Source organism: Sus scrofa, chromosome 1 (assembly GCF_000003025.6).
Source record: "Sus scrofa isolate TJ Tabasco breed Duroc chromosome 1, Sscrofa11.1, whole genome shotgun sequence".
In the NCBI taxonomy this organism is placed as follows: domain Eukaryota; kingdom Metazoa; phylum Chordata; class Mammalia; order Artiodactyla; family Suidae; genus Sus; species Sus scrofa.
The window spans coordinates 182,691,982-182,716,057 of NC_010443.5; the positions used below are offsets into that span (position 1 = coordinate 182,691,982).

General features: G+C 36.1%; 1 protein-coding gene across 7 annotated transcripts in view; it reads right to left on the reverse strand.

Annotated features, from left to right (window-relative positions):
• DDHD1 (DDHD domain containing 1) overlaps positions 1 to 24,076 on the reverse strand; it is an 87,425-nt gene that overhangs the window by 24,880 nt on the left and 38,469 nt on the right. For 4 of the 7 annotated variants that reach the window (XM_003121795.4, XM_003121797.4, XM_021102176.1 and 1 more), the window contains 4 exons: positions 18,936 to 19,064; positions 17,210 to 17,357; positions 12,730 to 12,836; positions 6,456 to 6,562 (listed from right to left, as the gene is read on the reverse strand). In XM_003121795.4, coding sequence (XP_003121843.1) covers positions 6,456 to 6,562; positions 12,730 to 12,836; positions 17,210 to 17,357; positions 18,936 to 19,064 — 491 coding nt within the window. Of the gene's footprint in view, positions 1 to 6,455; positions 6,563 to 12,729; positions 12,837 to 17,209; positions 17,358 to 18,935; positions 19,065 to 20,983; positions 21,086 to 24,076 lie in introns of all 7 variants that reach the window. The other 3 variants (XM_005659960.3, XM_021102160.1, XM_021102145.1) reach the window with 1 other exon arrangement.

Here is a 24,076-nt window from a genome sequence, read left to right on the forward strand (position 1 = left end):
AATGGTTCTCCAACTTTCAGTGTGCATTAGAATCACTTGGAGGGCTTGTCAAATACAGATTGCTAGGCTCCATCCCAGAGTTTCGGATTCAGTAGTTCTGAGGACCACATTTTAGCAGCAAATACATGTAAAAACCTTAAGACATGGATTGTAGATAATTCTAGTCAACAGAATCAAAGAAGTAGGCAGTGTGATATGAAATTACACAATCGGTTCAAATGGAGCTACAATGTAATGCTTTGAACCTGGCTTTGATAAGAGTATGAACCAACCCTTAACATTTTGTAATTTTCCTGATTTACAATCTATATAAAGGGAAGTATAGAAAAAGCTAATGTTTCAATAAAATAAAATTTGAAAAGCAACATGTGGCTGAAGAGTATAATTAGTTCCCTGTCCTTCTCCCTGCTTCAGCAAATTCTAATGAGGAAAAGTAATTTATAATGAGTTTTACTCATATACGTCAATTAAACAATTCTGAGGAGTTCCCTGGTAGCCTAGTAGTTAAGGATCTGGCATTGTCACTACGTGTTTCTTTTTTGTTTGTTTGTCTGTTTTTGTCTTTTTTGTCATTTCTTGGGCTGCTCCTGCGGCATATGGAGGTTCCCAGGCTAGGGGTCGAATCGGAGCTGTAGCTGCCTGCCTATGCCAGAGCTACAGCAACACAGGATCCGAGCCACGTCTGCAACCTACACCACAGCTCACGGCAACGCCAGAACCTTAACCCACTGAGCAAGGCCAGGGATCGAACCCGCAACCTCATGGTTCCTAGTCGGATTCGTTAACCACTAAGCCACGATGGGAACTCTGTCACTATGTGTTTGATCCCTGTCCTGGGAACCTCTGCATGCTACAAGCTCCATCAAAAAACAAACAAAAAAGTTTAAAAAACCCTACAATTTTCAAATAACAATGGCAAGTTAGGCCAATTCTCTTTATAGTTCATTTTAAAAAGCCACTGAAAAGAGAGTTTAGATGTACAAAATAGGTATAGTTCTCTTTGGATTTTTCATGTTACTTTATTTAGGGTTGGAGAAAGAGCCAAAGGCTCTCTGATGATGTGCTGACAGTCTGGAATTAGTTTCTTTTAAAAAAACTGGTCCTCAGAAAACATGACCTGAGAAATACTGATCAATCAATAAATGAAACTTTGTCCTTAGTATGGGTTTTTAGTGATTACTTGCAAATCACTAATTAGAGTCCTCCCATGAGCATCTCAGAATCCTGAGTGAAAAAGAGGCTTCAGAGATGATTCAAACTAAACTGTTGTGAAGATAAACATCCCCCTTCAGTAACATCCCTGACAGCACTCAGCTTCTACCCAACTGAGTATCTAGTCACTTCTAATGTGGTCACCTCTATTTAAAAAAATTTTTCCCAGTTTTACTGAAATATAATTGACATACAACATTGTATGAGTTTAAGGTATACAATGTAATGATTTGATACAGGTACATATTGTGAAATGATTACAATAAGTTTTTTTAACATCCATCACCTTATATTATTTACAATGTTTTCCCTTGTGACTTATTTTATTTTTTTTTAGGGCTGCATATGTGGCATACGGAAGTTCCTGGGCTAGGGGTCAATTTGGAGTTGCAGCTGCCGGCCAATACCATAGCCACAGCAACACGGGATCTGAGCTGCATTTGTAACCTACACCTGAGCTTGCAGCAAGGCTGGTTCCTTAACCTACTGAGAGAGGCCAGGGATCAAACCTGCATCCTCATGGAGACTGTTGGGTTCTTAGCTTACTGAGCCACAATGGGAACTCTCACTTTCATATTTTTAAGGCAGCTTTAGTTATTATACAGTTCTTCACTAGACATCAAGCATGTTCCTTGTAATATTTTCAATTCACAGATCCTTATTTTACTTTCTAGAATTAACAAATTAAGTCCATTCTGTTTTTTTTTTTTTTTAAATGGTAGTTCTTAAAATAGATTAAGACAGATATATACTTAACCACAACTTAAAAATCTAAGGACAAAGAATTGTACAGGAAACCATTTATCTTTTTTTTTTTTTTAAAGGGCTGTACCCGCGGCATATGGAAGATCCCAGGCTAGGGGTTGAATTGGCGCTACAGCTGCCAGTCTATACCACAGCCACAGCAATGCAAAATCTGAGCTGCGTCTGCAACCTACACCATGGCTCACTGCAACACTGTATCCTTAACCCACTGAGCAAGGGCAGGGATCGAACCCGCATCTTCATGGATCCTAGTTGGGTTTGTTAACTTCTGAGCCACGAAAGGAACTCCCCATATAGCTTATCTTTGATTTTCATGACAATCTTTATCAAATAGGTATTTTATGTCCATTTTACAAGTGAGGAAACTGAGAAAGTGAGAAATTTGATTTAAGCAAGTTAAATGGCAGGTTTTGAATGTGCATTTGACTCCAAAGGCTAGGAGGAAGGGGAAAAAGGCTCTTGTTTATGCCTATCACATAGATTTAATAAGGTTTATTCACTAGGCCTGACCTAATCCTACAGAACCCCTTGCTTATCAATACTTCTCTTAAAAAATATAGTGTTTAAAAATAATTCAGTCTAGAACATTGCCTAACACCAACCTTGTGCTAAATGGACTTTGATTTGCAAAATCAGATTTGCTTTTTAAAGAATAACAATTTCTGCCCTTCTCACCTAAGTTTTTCTTTTGTTCATCACAATGCCTTAGGCAATTTTTTCTCACACTTCTCTAATGGTATCACTTGGGGAACTGTTAAAAAACACAAATTCACAGGCTCTGTCTCAGACCCTAAGTCAGGATTTCCAGAGAAGGGATCTGGGAAAGTTTTAGTTTCCTTAACTTTTTACTTGGAAAACATTTTGAATTTATAAAATGCTGCAAAATAAAAATTGTACAAAGATCCTTCATATAGGCTTTATCCAAGATTCATTTAATGTTAGCATTTTCTCCTATCTGCTTTATCATTTATTCTATTACACACACATAATTTTTAAATGAACTCCTTAAGGATAGATTACATACATCATGGTCCTTTACTCTTAAATACTTCAGTGTATATTTCCTAAGACCAGGAATATTCTCTTCCACAATCATAGTGTAGTTATCAATTTCATAATTTACTTTGACATAATATTTCATCTAATCTAATCTACCACCCACATTTTAATTCCATCAATTGATCTAATATGTCCTTTGTCACATTTCCCCTGATCCAGTATAGGATACAGTCTAAGATGAGATGTTATAATTAGCTATCATGTCTCTTTAGTCTCCTTTATTATTTTTCTTTTTTTTTTTCTTTCTTTTTAGTGCCACACCTGTGACATATGGAAGTTCCCGGGGTTGGGGGTTGAATCGGAGCTGCAACTGCAGCCTACACCACAGCCATAGTAACACCAGATCCAAGATGTGTCTGTGACCTATACCACAGCTCCTTTAAACCACCGAGCGAGGCTAGGGGTCAAACCCACATCTTCATGGATACTAGTTGGATTCTTAAGCTGCTGAGCCACAATAGGAACTCCTGGAACATTTTTCAGTTACTGTCTTTTATTATGTTAACATTTTAAAAGAATATAGTCTCATTCCCACTTTTTTCTTTATTACAACTTCTTCATTTTATGTTTGTCTGTTATTTCCTCATAATTGGAACACTACAAAAATAATGCTGTGTCCTTCTCCAGGTGTCCCTCAGGAATACTTGATAAAAGTGTTGCTTGATTTCTCCACTGTAAACCTTTCCTTATTTTTAAACTAATAAGTAGTCTGAGAGGATACATTATAGACCATGCAAATGTTCTGTTCCTTGACAAAAAAAAAAAAAAAAAAATCTGCCCTCATTTTAGCATACACTGATGCTTCTTGCCCAGTCCTCTTCCACCTGATCTTACCATGAAAGCTATAAAACGAGACTTTCCCAACTTCAGCATCCCTTCCACATTTACTGGTATGCCCTTGGCACACTCTACGGTAGACAAAGACCTCCCTTCTCTTCAGTTTGTTTATCTATTTAATAACTGCTATGGACTTAAATTTTTCAATGATTTAGAATTCCTCAGTACATTATCCTTGTTATAATTCTATAAATGTACTACTAAAAATTACTTACAATAAATAATAATCATTACTTAATTATTTTAATACTCAAATAGTTCCAGATTTGGCCAGTGGGATCTGGTTCTTTGATTTGACTTTTTTTTTTTTTTTTTTTTTTTGGTCTTTTGTCTTTTTAGGGCTGCACCAGTGGTATATGGAGGTTCCCAGGCTAGGGGTCAAATCAGAGCTGCAGTTGCCGGCCTACGCCACAGCCACAGCAATGCTAGATCCAAGCCACATCTGTGACCTACACCACAGCTCATGGCACGCTGGATCCCCAACCCACTGAGCAAGGCCCGGGATCGAACCCACGTCCTCATGGATGCCAGTTGGGTTCGATAACCATTGAGTCATGACGGGAACTCCTAATTTGATTTCTGTGTTGCTGTGTCTTGTCACATCATTGAGTACTTTTCTACTTTTTGTCAAAACAAGTTCTTACAAGTTTGACTTGTACCTGTCCTACCTCAGCCCTGGAATCAGCCATTTTTTCCAAGGAACTCTAGATTTCTTAGGGGGGAATAAGAGTATTAGAGGCAAAGATCTGGGTGTGTTCATTAGATTGGCATGTCTTTGCTTGCTGGCACTTTCAGTGGACAGAGATAGGAAATACATGCATTTATCTATTAATGTATGCTTTTATATATATATATATATGTTATCTATATATACATCCACTTATTTTTAAAATCATAAATTCATATTAATATCCTCAATTCCAATCCCCCCCTGCCTCCCGCGGCTGTATTTTAGCCTATATTTTTAATGATCAGCAAAAATGACTGTTCTAATCAGGGATGTTTGGGAAACACTGCTGAAGACTGCTAGTGAATCTCAGACAGAAGTTCTCACTGCTTTTCCAAGAAATTCAATTGGATCAAAAAAACCAACTAATTTAGAATATTGGGTGTTCTTTTCAATTTCATTTATCTTAGCTATCAGCTTCCTTTTCCTATTGATTATCTGCTTTATTCAGTTCCATTCTGAGGATATTATCATTGAAGATATAAGAGGAAAAAAAGCTCTCTCTTCTCAGTCATCATTTGCCAGTAGTCAGAACTTTGACTCTGACACTTTGCCCCCCTCTAATTTTTCTGGATGTTAATGCCAACTTAAAAACACTTATTACTTTTAGAGGATATGACTCAGCACATTTTAGCCTTGAACATTCAGGACACCTTCTTAGTTGTACTATCAACCATATGTGTGTGTTATATGTAGATGGGATGTGTGTGTATAGTAATAGGATCTAAGCCATTCTCTTTCCTTTTTTCCCCTCACTGGTTTGCTTGCAATACTAAATTTCAATATCATAACCTTTAGGGCATATATAACAATGCCCACTGTATACTATAAAAGAGTATGAACAGTTATTAGTATTTTACTTCACCAACTAGGCCTTCCTTGTTGGTTAGAATTAAGTCCAGAATAGCAGTTCTTGTAGCTTCTGGCATATGACAATGAGGGGATACAGAAACAGGAATGAGTAAAAAAAACCTAAAGGGACGGTAGTTAGAAAAGAAAGAAATTTCTATAGCAACTAAACATACATATTTCTGTAGATATATAAAAGGTATCCTAGATGAAGTTAGGGAGTGATTTTGAATGAACAAAATCAGAAATGGATCGGCTTGAAGCGGCACAGAGCAGCAGAGCCACTCTACTTGGTAATTATTCTTTGCATTAGTCTCTTCATCCTTCAAATGAAGATACTAAATCATATCTACTTTATAGGGTAGGAATTAAACAAGTTAATAATGCATGTTGAGTAATTAAAACGGTTATTCCCTTGAAACAGAATTCTTTTTCTCTTACCAGTAAAGTGACAAATTGCATTGGAAGAGATTCTCCCATCCCTTTCAAATAAACTTTCACCCCTCACTCATCTTTAGGGTTATCTTTGTGATGCATCAGCAACATTACCATTTAAGAACTATACAAATCCACTACAGAAATGACACAATAAAAGCAAGTCTATTGTATACAAAACATCTAAATGACATTTCTAAATGCCTTAAATTCTTTGTAAGGACTATACTCATAGATAATAATATTATTAACATTAACAATTAACATTAATCAGATTTATGAAAACTGATCTTTTTCAAAATGTTATTTTCTAATCAATCTCTCACTTCTAAGATAATCCACTTTATTAAGGGTCCTAATACTCAGTTTAAGACTATTAAACCTATGTATGTTGTGAGCCACAAGGGAAGCCCAAGACTATTAAATGCATTATGCAATATAGGCTATTTATAGATTCAAGGATTCCTATAACTTCTCATTTGTTTGTAAAAATAAATAAATAAAATGTTAAAATCCAGGACAGAACACTTTTAAAAATACCCAATAGCAAAAAGATAATCATGATACTTACTTCATCTCTATAAAGTGGGCTTGTATAATACATTATGTCCATTGCACTGCTGTTTAACATGTCCCTTAAACCTCGTACTTTGTCTGGAGTAATGGAATCAACAGTGTCTACAAATTAAAAAAAAAATTTTTTTTAATTTACAGGAGATCTGTTTTAGAGAAAAAATAAATTTTGAAAAAAACATTACATTCCCTGAAATAAGAGTGCTTTAAGTTAATATTTACACATTCAAGACTAGTTTTGAATCTAATGAACCTTACCCTCCTCTTTAAATTTTAAAATAATGATGAAGAGTATTTACCTACTGCAAAAATCACTGTGCTCATTGGTGCTGAAAGGTTAACAACATTTCCTTTAAATCAGAAACAAAATTAAGGACATCTACTTTTATTTTTAAAATTAAAAAAATTCATTGAGGTATAATTGATATACAATATATAAGTTTCAGGTGTACAACATAGTAATTCACAATTTTTAAAGCTTATATTCCATTAATAGTTACTAAAAATATTGGCTATAGCCCTTGTGTTGTACAATATATTCTTGTAGTTTTTTTTTTCCTAATTTTACCTTTTTTTTTTTTTTTTTTTTTTGTCTTTTATCTTTTTAGCACCGCACTCGTGGCACATGGAGGCTAGGGGTCAAATTGGAGCTGAGGCCACCAGCCTATGCCATAACCATAGCAACGCCAGATCCAAGCCATGCCTGTGACCTATACCACAACTCACCGCAAGGCGGCCGATCCCCAACCCACTGAGCAAGGACAGGGATTGAACCCGAAACCTCATGGTTCCTAGTCAGATTCGTTTCCACTGTGCCACGATGGGAACTCCTAGTTTATTTATTTTATATGTAGTAGTTTGTACCCCTCAATCCTCTATCCCTACTTGCCCCTCCCTTCTGGAAATCACTAGTTTGTTCCCTGTGAGTCTGTTTCTTTTTTTGTTATATTCACTATTTTTAAGATTTGACATATAAGTGATATCATACAGTATTTGTCTTTCTCTGTTTTATTTCACTTAGCATAATGTCTTTCAAGTCCATCCATGTTGCAAGTGGCAAAATTTCATTCTCTTTTACGGCTGAGTAGTATTGTATATGCATACACACATGACATCTTTATGCATTTATCTGTTGATGGACACTTAGGTTGCTTCCATACCTTCGCTATTGTAAACAATGCAGCTATCAACACTGGGGCTGTATGTAACTTTTCAAGTTAGTGTTTTTGTCTTTTTTTGGATATACACTCAGGAGTGGAATTACTAGATCATATAGTAGCTCTGTATTTAGTTTTTTGAGAAATGTCCATACTGTTTTCCACAATGGCTGTACCAATTTACATTCCCAACCAATAGTGTATGAGGGTTCTCTTTTTTCCACATCTTCTCCAACATTTATGTGTTCTTATTGATGACAGGCATTCTGACAGCCATTGTGAAGTTAGATCTCATTATGGTTATAATTTGCATTTCTCTAATGATTAACGATGTTGAACATCTTCTCATGTGCCTGTTGGCCATTTGAATATCTATGTTTATTCAGGTCTTCTGCCCACTTTTTTAATTGGGTTGTTTTTCTTGATGCTGAATTACATGAGCTGTTGGATATTAACCCCTTATTGGTAATATCATTTGCAAATATTTTCTCCCATTCCATAGGTTGTCCTTTTGTTTTGTTTAAGGATTCTTTTGCTGTGCAAAAGCTTTTAAGCTTGACTAGCTCCCAAGAGCTTGTTTTTGGTTTTTTTTTCTTTTGCTTTAGGAGACAGAGCCAAAAAAAATTAAGATTTATTTCAAAGAGTGTTCCATCTATGTTTTCTTCAATGAGTTTAGTGGTTTTACACTTAGATCTTTAATCTATTTTGAGTTTATTTACTCATTTATTTTTTTAAGGCTACACATAGGGCATATGAAAGTTCCCAGGCCAGGGGTCAAATAGGAGCTGCAGCTGCCAGCCTATGCCTCATCCATAGCAATGCCAGATCCAAGCTGCCATCTCCAACTTACACTTAAGTTCATGGCAACACCAGACCCTTAACCCACTGAACAGGGCCAGGGATCGAACCCACGTCCTCATGGATACTAGTCAGGTCTGTTACTGCTGAGCCACAATGGGAACTCCATTTTGAGTTTATTTTTGTATATGGTGTTAGAGAAGCTCTTGACTTCATTCTTTAACATGCAGCTCTCCAGTTTTCCCAGAACTACTTATTGAAGAGACTGCCTCTTTTCTATTGGATATTCTTGTCTCCTTTGTCATAGAGTAGTTAACCATAGTGCATGCATTTTTATTTGGGCTCTCTATTCTGTTCCATTGTTCTGTATGTTGGTTTGGTGCCAGTACCATACTGGTTTTCTTTCTTTCTTTTTTTTTTTTTTTAGGGGTGCACCTGCAGCATATGGAAGTTCTCAGGCTAGGGGTCGAATCAGAGCACTGCTGGCCTACATCACAGCCACAGCAACTCGGGCTCCCAGCTGCATCTGTGGCCTATGCTGCAGCTTATGGCAATGCCAGATCCCCCACCCACTGAGTGAGACCAAGGACTGACCCCCCATCACCATGGATACTAGTTGGATTCATTTCTGCCACGCCACAACAGGAATTCCTCATACTATTTTGATTACTGCTGCTTTGTGGTATAGTTTGAAGTCAGGAAGCAGGATTCCTCTGACTGTTATTTCTCAAGATGGTTTTGGCTATTCAGGGTCTCTTGTGTTTCCTTATACATTTTAAAATTATTTGTTCAAATTGTGAAAGATGCCCCTGGTATTTTGATATAGATTGCACTAAAGCTGTAGATTGCCTTGGGGATTATGGTCTTTTTAGCAATATTAATTCTTCCAATCCTTGAACACGGTGTATCTATCTGTTGGTGTTGTCTTCAATTACTTTCATCAGTGTCTTATAGTTTTCCGAGTACATCTTTTACCTTCCTTAGGTAGATTTATTTCTAGGTATTTTACTCTTTTTGATGTGATGGTAAATGGAATTGTTTTCTTAATTTTTCTTTTATGACTGTTGTGTATAGAAATGAAACAGATTTTTTGAATATTTTTTTGTATCCTGCAACTTTCCCAAATTCATTGATGAGCTGTAGTAGTTTTATGGTGGAGTCTTTAGGATTTTCTATGTATAGTATCATGTCATGTGCAAACAGTGATTTTTTAACTTCTTCCTTTCCAATGTAGATTCATTTCTTTTTCTTATCTGATTGCTGGAGCTAGGGCTTCCAGTACCATGTTGAATAAAAGTGGTAAGAATGAGCATCCTTAACTTGCTTGTGATCTTTGAGAAAATGCTTTCAGTTTTTCACCACTGAGTATGATGTTAGCTGTGAGCTTATTACATATAGCCTATGTATACTGAGGTATGTTCCCTCTCTGCCCACTTTCTGGAGAGTTTTTATCTAAGGAAGTCTACTATTTTAACAAATATTCTAGTTGAAATCTCAGCCAGTGCAATAAGAAAAAAAGAAATAATAGTTTTAAGAAATGGAAAAGTTCTGTTTCCATTTGCAGGTCGCATGATTGTCTACACAAACTATACAAAAGGATCTACATAAAAATTACTCTCAGTTTTAATGCACGTATAGTTTTGCATAACTACCACCATGATCAGGATACAAGACTGTTCTATCACCCTAAAAAACACACATGCTGCCCTTATGATTTTTAATTCCCCCACTTCCAAATTGTGGCAACCACTGATCTGTTCCTGTCCTTGTAGTTTTGTCTTTTCCAGTATATCATATAAGTGGAAGAACATATAATTTATATATAACCTTTGAGATTGGCTTCTGTGATGTTGTGATATAAGAAGAAATACATATTTCGTCTTTGCCATTGGTTCTGGCACAAGGTCCTAAAAACCCTTTTAAGCTCCTGATAGGGGTGAAAGGAATGTCTTTTATAATTCATAATGTGCCTCTGTCAATCATACCTGAGTTTATGTTAATAAGGTAACTCTTAGAGAATGGGGGTTAGTTGGCAGAGGAATCAATTTTGAACTTTCTGTCCCATCCTCAACCTCTGGGAAAGGGAGAAGAGCTAGAGGTTAAGGTCAATTACCAATGACCAATGATTTAATCAATTATGCCTACATGATGGAATCTCCATAAAACCCCTAAACTACTGGGTCTGAAGAGCTTCCAAACTGTCGAACAAATGGAGGTACTGGAACAGCGGTACTTGGAGGGGACATAAAATCTTTGCACCCTTTCTGCTTGACCTGGCCTATGTAGCTCTTCATCTGGCTGTTCATCTGTAACCTTTGTAATATACTTTAAATTAGTAAATGTAACTTAAACCAGTAAATGTTAGAACAGTTGGTCCTTGAACAACATGGGTCTGAACTCCACAGATCCACTGATTTGCAGTTTCTTTTCAATAAATACATACTATAGTACTAGGCCATCTTCAGTTGGCTGAATATGCAAATGTGTAACTGAGAATACTGGGTCAGACTATAAAGTTATACTTGGATTTCTGACTGGCAGGGCAGTGTCAGCCCCCCAATGCTTGCACTGTTCAAAAGCCAACTGTAAATGCTTCCCTTAGAGTTCGCATTGTGGATCAGTGGGTTAAAGACCCAATGTTGTCTCTGTGAGGATGCAGGTTTCATCTCTGGCCTCACTCGGTAAAAGATCTGGTGTTGCTGCAAGCTGCGGTTCAGGTCACAGATACGGCTTGGATCTGGTGTTGCTGTGGCTGTGGCATAGGCTCCAATTTGATCCCTAATCTGGGAACTTCCGTGTGACCATAAAAAAAAAAAAAAAAATGTGTATATGTTTCCCTAACTTCTGTGAGTTGTCCTAGTATAATTACTGAACATCAAGATGGGGTCATGGGACTCCCCTCCCCATTTATAGCTAGTCAGTCACAACTGCAGGGGATGATTTGGAACTTGTGATTGGCATCTAAAGTGGGGGACAGCCTTGCAGAACTGAGACCTTAGTTGGTCTATAGTATGTCTGGACAGTTGGTGTTAGAACAAGTGAAATTGTAGGACACTCTGATGATGTCTACCAAGAACTAAGGGATTGGTTGGTATGGAGAAAATCTCTATCACATTTGGTGTTAGAAGTGCTAAGAAGAGAGAGAAACAGTGATGTTCTTCCTTTAGCTTCTTTCACTCAGCATAATGCCTTCAAAATTCTATCACAGTAGTTTAAACCTAACAGAATATTAGACTTGGGTTTTCTTAAATGTTAATTCGTCCATATTATCTACATTGCTGAGCAGCCTAAAAAATTTATCTGGGTGAGTGGGAAGGAAGAGTTCAAAAGATAGTTGTTATTACATCTGAACTTTACATATGAGCTGTTGCTGCTGAGAAGTGTTCTCTGATCACTAGCATTTTTTTGGTTACATTCATCACAACTTTTGATGTCATTTTGGTTTATAACCTATAACTGGTGTTCCCATCCAACTGTGAGGCAGAATCATAGTCTAGGAAGAAACCTTGGAAATCATCTAGAGAAGCAGTTCAGATGAACAAGGGCTCTGGCATCATGTCGCCCTAGATTCTGCCTGGCATTCTTAGTTAAATTCGCATTTTACTGAGTTTCAGCTTCCCTTACCAGCGAAATAGAGAAAATAAAGTAGGTACTAAATAGATTTGTGAAAAAATTAAATGAGATACTCCATGTAAGGTGAACTGCAGAGTGCCAAGCACATACTAAAGGCTCCACCAACGGCAGCTGTTACCCTGTCCAGTCTAACCCATATTTCAGATTATGTAAATGTTCAACCTAAAAATTCTATTTTAATGGTTTTAATATTCAAAGGACAAAACTTTGTGTAAAAAAAGATGCATATATTATATGATTTCTCTATGCTAGATTATAATTCACCAGCCTAAAGAATGTAGGAACAATAATAAAACAAAAAACATGATTTTTATCTTCCAAATGTAAGGAAAAGAAATTATTAGGAAGAAATTGTAAGCTCATATGAAACAGTGGACAGCAAATGTTTTAAATGTACTGACAAGTCATTTTTCTGTCAAAAACTTTAGAAAACATTTGGTTTCCTTCATATGTTCTCTCCTAAATCTACAAAGGGCAGGCGTGAAAACTGCTATCTGTGAAATCTATATGGTGGTCCCAAATGATATACTGATATAATTATTTTAAAAAAAAATCAATGACTTTCATTTTCTTAAATAATCTAGAACAAAGAGTACACCTCAAGACAAATAAAAACACTTCATTCCCAATAAGCAATACTTTGTTGCCACTGACTAAACCATTTAATTTTTAAACATAATATACCTCCATCCAGAGTAAGCTTTGACCGCCACTCAACAGGCAGAAATTCAACATGTGTTGCATGGTTGGAAAAATGTCTTTCTTCTATTTTTCTTGCTGCCTCTCTCATCCTATAAAAACAGAAACAAAACTTTTTCAGAGTAACTTCACATGTATATTTATGTCATATAAAATGTCTTTAATCATAATACTTCCATTTGCTTATAACATATTATATTTCAGTTACTGCTACACTATGCAATAGTTTACAATAATAGGACACCTTCATTTCAAAGCTATTTTCCTAAATTTGCCATTTATAATTTCAAATATTCCGAGCTTCCATAATTTTTTTTCAGAGCCTCACCTGGCGGCATATGGAGGTTCCCAGGCTTGGGGTTGAATCAGAGCTGCAGCTGCCAGCCTGTGCCCCAGCCACAGCAACACCAGATCTGAGCTGCATCTGTGACGTACACCACAGCTCATGGCAACACTGGATCCTTAACCCATTGAATGAGGCCAGGGATCAAACCCACATCCTCATGGATACTACTTGGGTTCGTAACCCTGAGCCACAATGGGAACTCCCAAGCTTCCATATTATATTTGAAATAATTATATACATAAGTCTTCACTAGAGAGAATACTATAATAAAATATCCCAGCTCCAAATACTAGCATGTCATGGCCTATCTTACTCCATCTATTCTTCCACTTGTTCTCCCAAAATACAGACTTTAAAATTTTATTTTAAAAATTAAGGTACAATAAAGCTGACTTTTTTCTTTTTTGGTGTCAGCTGTATAGATTCATGGTTAGCACCACCACAATCAAGACACAGAAAAGTTTTATCATCCAAAAAACCCTCCCTCATGCTATCCCCTTATGGTAGCACCCTGCCCCCAAGCAAATCTCAGATACCACAGCAGATCATCTATTAATAGTTTAATTCACATTTCTAAAATATAAGGAAAACATAACTTATTCAATACTACCACACCAAAAAATGGTTAATTTCATCAAATATGTTTAGCAGTCCCATTTTCCCAGTTAGACTATAAATGCCATTTTATGATAACATAAAAAAATTTTTTGGAGTTCCCATCGTGGCACAGTGGTTAATGAATCCGACTAGGAACCATGAGGTTGCGGGTTCAATCCCTGGCCTTGCTCAGTGGGTTAAGGATCTGGCATTGCTGTGAGCTGTGGTGTAGGTCGCAGACGCGGCTCGGATCCCTCAGTGCTGTGGCTATGGTGTAGGCTGGCGGCCACAGCTCCGATTTGACCCCCAGCCTTGGAAACTCCATATGCCAAGGGAGTGGCCCAAGAAATGGCAAAAAGACAAAAAAAAAAAATTTTTTTTTCACACTTTTAAATTGAATTCCAAATACCATCCATGCATTGCAACTAGCAGATATATCACTTAAGTGTCTTTTAATCCACAGATTCCTTTCTTTTTTGGCTTTGTAATTCTTTTTGTGTCCTGTAGAGTTTCTCTGAGTCTGATTTTTAATGACTGCATCCCCATGGTGTTTGCATTTTTTTTTTGTTTTTTTTTTTTAGGGCCGCACCCATGGCATATGGAGATTCCCAGCCCACCCACTGAGCTACAGCTGCAGGCCTACACCACAGCCACAGCAATGCAGGATCTGAGCTGCGTCTGCAACCTATACCATAGCTCATGGCAATGCCGGATCTTAACCCATTGAGCAAGGGCAGGGGTTGAACCCACATCCTCATGGATACTAGTTGGATTCGTTTCTGCTTAGCCATGGCGAGAACTCCCCCATGGTGTTATTTAACAAGTTCTTTCTTTCCTATTTGGTAGTGAGATCAAGAGGTCTGATCAGATCCAAGTTCCACTGTTTTGGCAAGACTACTATTCCATAGGTATATATACCTGGTTTTCTTTCTTTTTGGTGATTCTAGTAGTTGTTATGATCATTGCTTAGCTCTATTAATTTACTATGGTTGCAAAACAGTGCTTTTTAAAAATCCCATCACTCCTGATATTTCTGGAAAGAGAAATTTCCTCATATCAAATACTGGCTGCCTTGTGACACAATCAAATAGTATCTGTATGAACTGAGAAAAGGCAGGATAAATGGTTAATTCTTCTAATTTCTTATTAACAATTTTCAAAATACTGAGTTGCTAGAGTTTTTATATTTTTTGATGTCATTACTAACAGATTTATATTTATTTGAAGATGGGATTAGAATGGAGGAATAGAAGGACTGGAGCTCAAATTCTCTCCTAAAAACAACAAAATTCACAACTAAAGACTGAGCATTCTTCACCCAAATGGACCGGAAACCTTAAAAAAGTTATCCTACTCCAGAAGAAAAAGAGGAGGACACATCAAAAGGAAGGAGGGGTGATTTCACAATATAAACAACCCCATACCTCCTGGGTGGGAAGCTCCACAGACTGGAAACTAACTGGTTCACAGAGACTAACCTATAGGAGTGAGAGCGCTGAGCTCCACATCAAACCCTCATGTGCAGGGATCTGGCACTGGGAGAAAGAGCCCCTGGAGCGTCTGGCATTGAAGGCCAGTGGGGCCTGTACACAGGAGCTCTACAGGACTGGGGGAAATGGAGACCCCATTCTTAAAAGGCGCACATGAACTTTCACGTGCACTGGATCCCAGGGCAGAGTGAGGTCTCTACAGGAACCTGGGTCAAACCTGACTGCAGTTCTTGGAGGACATCCTGGGGAAACTGGGGTGAATGTGGCTTGTTGTGAGGGAAGGATATTGAAGGCAAAGCTCTTGGGAACATTCAGCAGCTGCCTTTCTCTGGAGGTGGCCATTTTGGGAAAATCTGCCCTGCCCATCAGTCAGCCTGAGAAGCCCCAGGGCAAACAACAACCCAGGTGGGATCACAGCCCCGCCCCTCAGTAAACAGGCTACCTAAAGACCCCTCAGGCACACAGCTGCCTCTAATCCCATCCAGAGACTAAGCCCCACCCACCAGAGGGACTGTGAATCAGCTCCACCTACCAGGGGGGCGGGCAGGCATCAGCCCCTCCCATCAGGAAGCCTACAGCTAGCCCCCCATACCGACTTCAGCCACAGGGGGGCAGACACCAGAAGTAAGAGAGGCTACAACTCTATTATCTATAAAAAGGTCACCACATCAAAAACCTATAAAAATGCAAAGCCAGAGAACTATAACTCAGATGAGGGAGAAAGGAAAACCCCCAGAAAATCAGCTAAGCAGTGAGGAGATTCTCAGCCTCCAGGAAAAAGACTTTAGATTGCGGATGCTGAAGATGATGCAAGACATTGGAAATAAACTGGAGGCAAAGATGGATAACTTACAGGAAACACTGACCAAAGAGGTACAAGATATAAAACTTAAACAAGAAGAGACGCAAAATACAATAACTGAAATAAAAAATTCACTAGAAGCAGCCAACAGCAGAATACAGGAGGCAGAAGAACAAATAAGCGAGGTGGAGGACAGATTAGTGGAAATTACAGATGCAGAACAGAAAAGAGAAAAAAGATTGAAAACAAATGCAGAGAGTCTCAGAGAACTCTGGGACAACGCTAAACACACCAACATCTGTATTACAGGGGTACCAGAAGGAGAAGAGAGAGAGAAGGGGACAGAAAAAATATTCCAAGAGATAATAGCCGAAAACTTCCCTAACACAGGAAAGGAACCACTCACTCAAATCCAGGAAGCACAACAAGTACCATATAAAATAAACCTAAGAAGGAATAAACCAAGACACATATTAATTAAACTGACCACAATTAAAGACGAAGAGAAAATCTTGAAAGCAGCTAGGGAAAAGAAACAAATAACATACAAGGGAACCCCGATAAGGTTATTGGTAGATTTTTCAGCAGAAACTCTATAGGCCAGAAGGGAGTGGCATGATATACTTAATGTGATGAAAGGAGAAAACCTCCAACCAAGATTACTTTACCCAGCAAGGCTCTCATTCAGATTTGAAGGAGAAATCAAAACCTTCACAGATAAGCAAAAACTGAGAGAATTCAGCAACACTAAACCAGCCTTACAACAGAAAAGAAGAAGAGAAGGAAAGAAAAAAGAGCAACAAAAACAAATCCAAAGCAATTAATAAACATATTTGAAGTATTCTAACCCACTGTAATTAAAATCCTCACTGCTACCCAAACCGTTTTCTTTTTTGGTTAGAAAGTCTCTTCAAGTTGACTTCTGCGTCTTTTTGACACAACCTCAATAGTTGTTTTTTTTTTAAACAATTCAGTGGTTTTTGGCATATCCCTGAGGTGTACCACCGTCGCCACTTATCTAAGTTCAGAGCATTTTCATCACTCCCATTAGAAACATCATACCCGCAGCAGTCACTTCCCATACTTCCTCCCCCAGGCCCTTGAATCATAAATCTATTTTTTTGGCTCTATGATTTTGCCTATTTTGGATATTTCAGATAAGTGGAAGGAATCTATAATACAGAAGTTTAAATTCTGACCAGATAAGGAATGTATTATTAAAGAACTCACATGGCTGTATTTTTGATGATTCTTCCTTGGTCCATTTTCTGCCCAATGCCATGCACAACAAATACAATATGGGTAGTCTGAGATGGCTTGTCATCTAATGTGGCTTCTTCTACATAACCTCTATGAAGTCTGGTCCCACTACTTGATGCTGTAGGAAAATTATGATTTTAGGTTTATTATTTATTACAGAAATAGCATTTTCACAATATATTGAAAAACTAAATAAAACAAATATTAAGAAAGAATTTCACTGGTTGGGGGGATAAAATTTATAAGATGATATATATATATTGATCAGCTCTGATATAAAGTGCTAAGCTGGACATGACAGCAAAGCCAGAAACCATAGGTCAAAAGAAAGGAAAAAAGGATGAGCTGAACATATAAAAATTAAAAACTCCTCTATTTATAAAAATATCATGAAGCAAAGATAAAAGATGAATGGTGAACTGGGAAAATTTCTGGAAAATATGATGCCCAGTAAGTTAATTGCCTATATAAAAAGGGCTTACTAATCAGTGAAATGACAATCATCCAAATAGCAAAATGGGCTCAAGATGTGATAAGGTTAACTCATAAAACAAATACAACTGATGAATGAACATATAAAAAAAATTCATGTACACATATTATGAGAGAGTAAAAAAAAATACCAGACTTAGCAAAAATTTTTAAAAGTAATTATTTTTTGAAGTTCCCATTGTGGCTCAGCAGTAACAAACCCAACTAGTATCCATGAAGATGTGGGTTTGATCCCTAGTCTCACTCATGGGTTAAGGATCCGGTGTTGCCACGAGCTGTGGTGTAGGTTGCGGATGTAGCTTGGATCCCGTGTTGCTGTGGCTGTGGCACGAGTGGCAGCTGCAGCTCTGATTCAACCCCGAGCCTGGGAACTCCCACATGCCACAGGCGTAGGCCTAAGAGAAAAAAAAAAAGACAAAAAAATTTTAAAAATTAAAAAATTGTTTTGAGGGAGTTCCTGTTGTGGCACAGTGGAAACGAATCCAACTAGGAACCATGAGCTTGCAGGTCTGATCCCTGGCCTCTCTCAGTGGGTTAAGGAGCCACATTGCCTTGAGCTGTGGTGTAGGATGCAGACGTGGCTTAGATCTGGCATTGCTGTGGCTGTGGCAAAGGCTGGCAGATTTAGACTGGGAACCTCCATATGGCTAAATGTAGCAATGTGACAAAAAGACAAAAAAAAAAAAAAATTGTCTTGATAATGTTCTTACATCTTCTCCAGGTACTAGTCCATCTTTTCTTTCAGTCAGACTTCTTTAATGAGCTATTTTCGCTGCCTCCATTTCTTCACCTTCTACTAAAACTTCAACTCTTGCCAATCTGGCTCTGCCCTAACAATCCAGCTAAGTCATCAATGTTCTACATTTCACTAAATCCAATGAAAAATTTCCAGTCTTCATCTTCCCTGACACTATATTTCAACTGCCATGTTTTATTTCACATCACTGCCTCAGGTTTGACTCCTTTTGTGTTTTTAGAAGTCAAAAAAGTATGTGTTAATCTTGTCAGATCATTCTAAACATATAATTTTTCATTAATGAATACATGTCAACTCAGTCATCTTAAAGTTTCACAGGGTTAGTAACCATCACTAAACTTATCACATATTTAAAATATCTTAAAAATAAAATTTGAATAGTCTGTTTTGAATATAAAAGTCAGAGTCCCAGAATTTTGACAAACTCCAGTAACATTTAACAATTACCTTTAGAAAATCCCAGTTTTTGAGTAACTGTTCTTGCAATTTTAGATGTTGTTGCATCACTATAGAGATATACTTCATCCACACTGTGCCAGTCCACATGGTTTCGACTCAACTTGAAGCTATGAATAGCTGTTGCGAAAAGGAAAAACTAATTTGAAGATTCCCCAAACTTCATTTGTGTGAAAACTGTAATATGCAGATTTTAAAAAATTATATTTGAACATAGTTCAATAAAAAACTATTTCACTGAAACATATTGATTTGAAACAAGTAACGGATAGGGACTTTATTTCATAAATGATTAAACATGCTACAGGAAAAGGCAACTAGTTGGAACAACATGGCATAAACTGGCTTAACTACCATAATTTTAACCTTTATAGTAAAGATGTTTTTATATTTAACGAAACTACTTTGCCAGGTCATGTGACCACTCCTTAGGTCTAAGGGGATATACACCTTCATGAAAGTCCTCAATACCTTTGACATAGGAACTTAAGTTTCATTTCTTTTGTGGATTTTAATTTTTGATCTGTGAAAATTTCACTCAGCACAAGACAAAATGGACTCAGATGAAAAAAATTTACCTTTAAACTGGGAAGAGAATAATCTAATTTATTAGAATACAAGGTATTTTTGGAATGGCTATTAAAGCCAATTACTACTGGATATTGCTTACCATAATGGAACTCCAAGGTTGAAAGATGTTTTAATAAGAAATTAAGGAAATTTTTTCCTACCAAGGTATTCAAGTCAGTATGGTTACTGCATTTCTTTAACGGAAGTATGCTTGGTGAAAATGAACTCTTAAAAAAAAGAAGTTAAACCTATATACTCCAGAAATATATAAACTCTGTAAGGCAGATACCATACCTTGACCAGTTTGTATCACTAGCACCAGAGTCCTACCACAGTCCTGACACATATCACAAATTAAGTAATTTTTGTGGAAGCAGCAGATTAAGAAAATTGTCAAAGCATGTCCATCAATTCATAATTGAATAGTTCTTCTATTCTGAAGGACTTAAACGTTTCCTCTCTCTGATATAGAGGTAAGAAAAATTCACATACCTTCAGAAAACCAGGCCTAATTTATTTTCTTAAAATCCTCTTTAAGCAAAATGTTATCTCCTATTATATATCAAGACACAAAGGTACAAGCGCTTAAGTGATCTGCCACAAAGCTAGTTAGCGGCAGAGTTCAACTCCTCTGATTTGAAGATGGGTTGAAAATAACTTTAAGCTAAATATGAAAGGATAGAGTCCTGGTCAAGATCTAAGATCATAAAGACCTTTTTGTGAAAAGCTATTCCCTACTAGAATACATAGAAAAACAGATCCTTTCCAGGAAAATGTATTTCTTAGTTATGTTACAAATGCTACTTCAAAAATGTATGAAAAACCAATTTACATCTTACTTACCTGCCAGGACACTTTACTAACATTGAACACAAGACTAACACTGAGTATTAAGACCAACATTGAACTCAATTAACATAACAAACACGAGTAATATCTTCAGTTGCAAACAAAACACAAAAGCAAGGTACAAACTCATCTTTCTAAATAAAATAACTTCATAAATTAAAAAAATACTTTGCAAGAGTTTAACAATTATTTACTTTTCTAATTTTATGTCTAATCCAAGTCAGTATTTTAAGCCTTATAATCTAATGTTTTGAAACTGCATCTTTGTTCAAATAGCTGTGAGCAACATATGCTTAAAACACTAAAACTGTAAGACCAAGATATTAAAAGAATAGTATTAAGCTGACAAAACTGTGTTCCCTAAATCATTCACACACTGTCTTAAAGTAAAGCCTCTTAATATAGGTGAATATCCTATTATTGGACTACACACATTGTTTATAAATGTTTATACACAATTACTTACAATTAAGTAACACTAAGAAAAATAACAGAATGGATACATTTCTAAAAACCTACTAATTTCTATGCTCTAAATACAACTGAATGCTCTAAATACAAGTGAATGCTACAAGCCAGGAATATAACTACATGGAGAAATAAAACTACAATTACTGTACCTTGGGAACGCTTTCGTTTAAGACCTGCTGCATCTGTACTCTCCTTATATCCTCTCCATTTGAACAGAGAAGGGAGGGAGAAGGGAGGGAGGTGGTAGACAACTAAGAAAGCAAAAACACTGAGCTTCAAAGTAAATTTTAAATGAGGTTTGCCATTTCTGCCTTTTTGTGGTATTAACTTTAAAAAATGAGCTGTATTTGACAAACATTATTCAAAATTCTTAATAAAATTTCTAATTAAAAATAAAGCAAAATACTAGTTTAATAATGTTTATCAAATATATGCTTTACTTTTACTGAAAGTAAAAGGGCAAATTATGTCTAAATTTATCAGTTAAAGACAACTATGTGATCACCATTTTTAATGTCTTTGCAAAGAATAAAAAAAATAGAACATGGCATTTTTGTATGTGTAAAAGATTTATAAATCCCATCTTTATGAAACTAAAGTTATTCACGTTCACCAAATTTGTGACTATGACACAGCGAACATCTGATGTGCAAACTGAAAATGCAATAAATAACATCTTAAATATCTAATGCAGTTTTCCTGACAAGATACCACAGTATACATTCTACTAGATGCTCTTCCTTACAGAGGTATAAAAGAGCCTTTTGGCAGAAATAAAATATTCTTTTCATAACTCTGTGCAAGTTGTTAAAATACTTTTAAAGATGAAAAATTTGCAAAGAAATTAAATTGAAAGTTCTACTTTGAACTGATTTATTTATTCATGTTATTTTATTATTATTATTTTATTTTTTTAGGCCACACTCGTGGCATATGGAGGTCAGGCTAGGGGTCAAATCAGAGTTGTGGTTGCTGGACTACATCACAGCCACAGTAGATCCGAGCCGCTTCTGCAACCTACACACAGCTCACGGCAGTGCTGGATCCTAAACCCTCTGAGCAAGGCCAGGGATCAAACCTGCATCCTCATGCATGCTAGTCAGATTCATTTTTGCTGAGCCACGATGGGACTCTGACATTTTATTATTTTAATGAAAGATTAGTGGTAGAATGACAATAAAAAGTCATTAGTGGAAAATGTATGCTGTGACATCTTGTAAGCATAAAACAGACAACAAAGTAAAGCCAGACACAGACTTGCTATTTGGCAGATTGGTAGCTAACCTTAAAACATTTCCCCTGTCAAATACTGTTACATTTTAAATATGCAATTATCTAAAAATCCACTTAAAATTGAATCTTACAAATCAGTTTAGCATTTCAGTTAATAAATCACAGAATCTTTTTGATTTAGTTCAAATTTATGTTCTAACACATTTGATTTTCATCCTCACTTCTATATTAATGTGACATTTAAAGGTATTTAACCTACAAAAATACCTAATTCCCATTGTATAGTACTAGAAATTAAAAAAGCTGTTGTATATACAGATATAGTTTTAAAAAATATGTGTGATTGAGAAATGCTTACAAAACACTTAATAACTTTAATTATATGTAATTAAGATGACTATAAAAAAGTACAGATAAGAATTAAAAGCTAGTTTGTAACATTAGGATTATAAAAATATTTCACTGCCATAGTAGAAAATGACAACTGAAGCAATTTTCTTCACTGAACATGTTTCTTCTTTCATGTGCCTTCTTGTCAGTTATTGAGAAGTAGACATACCACTTGTAGGAAACATTTTTAAACAAACAAAAAAATGAATTACTAGGAAAACACGAACATATCCAAGTAAATCAAATTTGGCATGATTTGAGACTTTACTACTCAAACCTAGATTTTATCAATCTACTAGTAAAACTAGTATGAAACAATTCCATATTTACTAAAAAAAGAACTAGGAGGAAATATGAAAACCACTTGATCACATTTTAAAATTACATAAACACTTTCTAAAAGGTTGTCAAGATACAAAAATCAAAGGCTTTTTTTTCAGTTACAGGAATAGTATAATTTAAGGATTAACAAAAAGACAAACACCCCAATATACTAAAATCAGAGAATCTTATTTAAAACATTTTCACAAAATTAAATAGACATGTTTCTTTACCTTCTCAAATTTAATTCTTATTTTCACTTGAAAATCATCTGCTTTGTTACAATTATCCTGCAGCACAGTTTACTTTTTTTAACCCAAATCAAAGAGTAAGTACTGTCATTAGTATAGTATAAAGCGTTTACTATCATTCTAACAAGGCTCACTAAAGTAAGTTTTAGTTAAGAATTCTTGAATAGTGTTAGCAAAAGTATGCACAAATTCAAAATACCACTGAAAATGCTAACTTGTTAAATGCTAATATTCCATAAAATTTTTCACTTATGTATTAAAGTCAATAAATTTCCTTAGTATAATTTATTAGAGAAATGTTCATTATATAATTCTGAAAGCATTTGATAACAGATTATCAAAAAAGGCAGCTGCTGATGATAAGCTAATCCCTAGACTAGAACAACTCTGTAACTATTCCCTTTCTAAAAAGCTGGTTATCCAGATTGGAAAACCTCAGCTTTAGAAGTACGCTTGTAAATCTTAAACCTGAGAAAATGAGAAAACCCCTGTCAATCTTCTTAGATCTCAAAGGAATTAAATACATTTATGACAATTAAAAACAGCTAGAAGGTAAGAATCCAAAAAGAGAGGAGAAGAAAAAAATGTTTAGAAAGATTAAATATTCCTTTCTTCTTCCCATGTCTGCACCTTTTTTGACTTCTGAAATTTTATATTCAATCTGGGATATCCTTACCAGGCAATAGTGATAGGATGTACTTTACATGTCAAATTGTTAAATGCTGTAAATCCTTAGAGATCCACCAACATCTATTGCTGTCATAGTACCCCAAATTAGCTTGAATGGTAAAAAGTCCTTTTTTAACTTTCATCTTATCTGTGATTTTATAACCGAGTGTGACTCTTGTAGACAGCATACAATTGGATCTTGCAATCCAAACAAATCTGTCAACCTGTCTTTTAACTGGAGTGTTACTTCACTTATATTTACTATAGTTTTTGATATGGGTGAATTTAGGTCTATCATTTCCCATGTATTCTCTTTGTTTTATCTGTGTTTCTTATCTCTCCTTTCACTGTTTCTTTTGCATTATTTTTTTTACTATT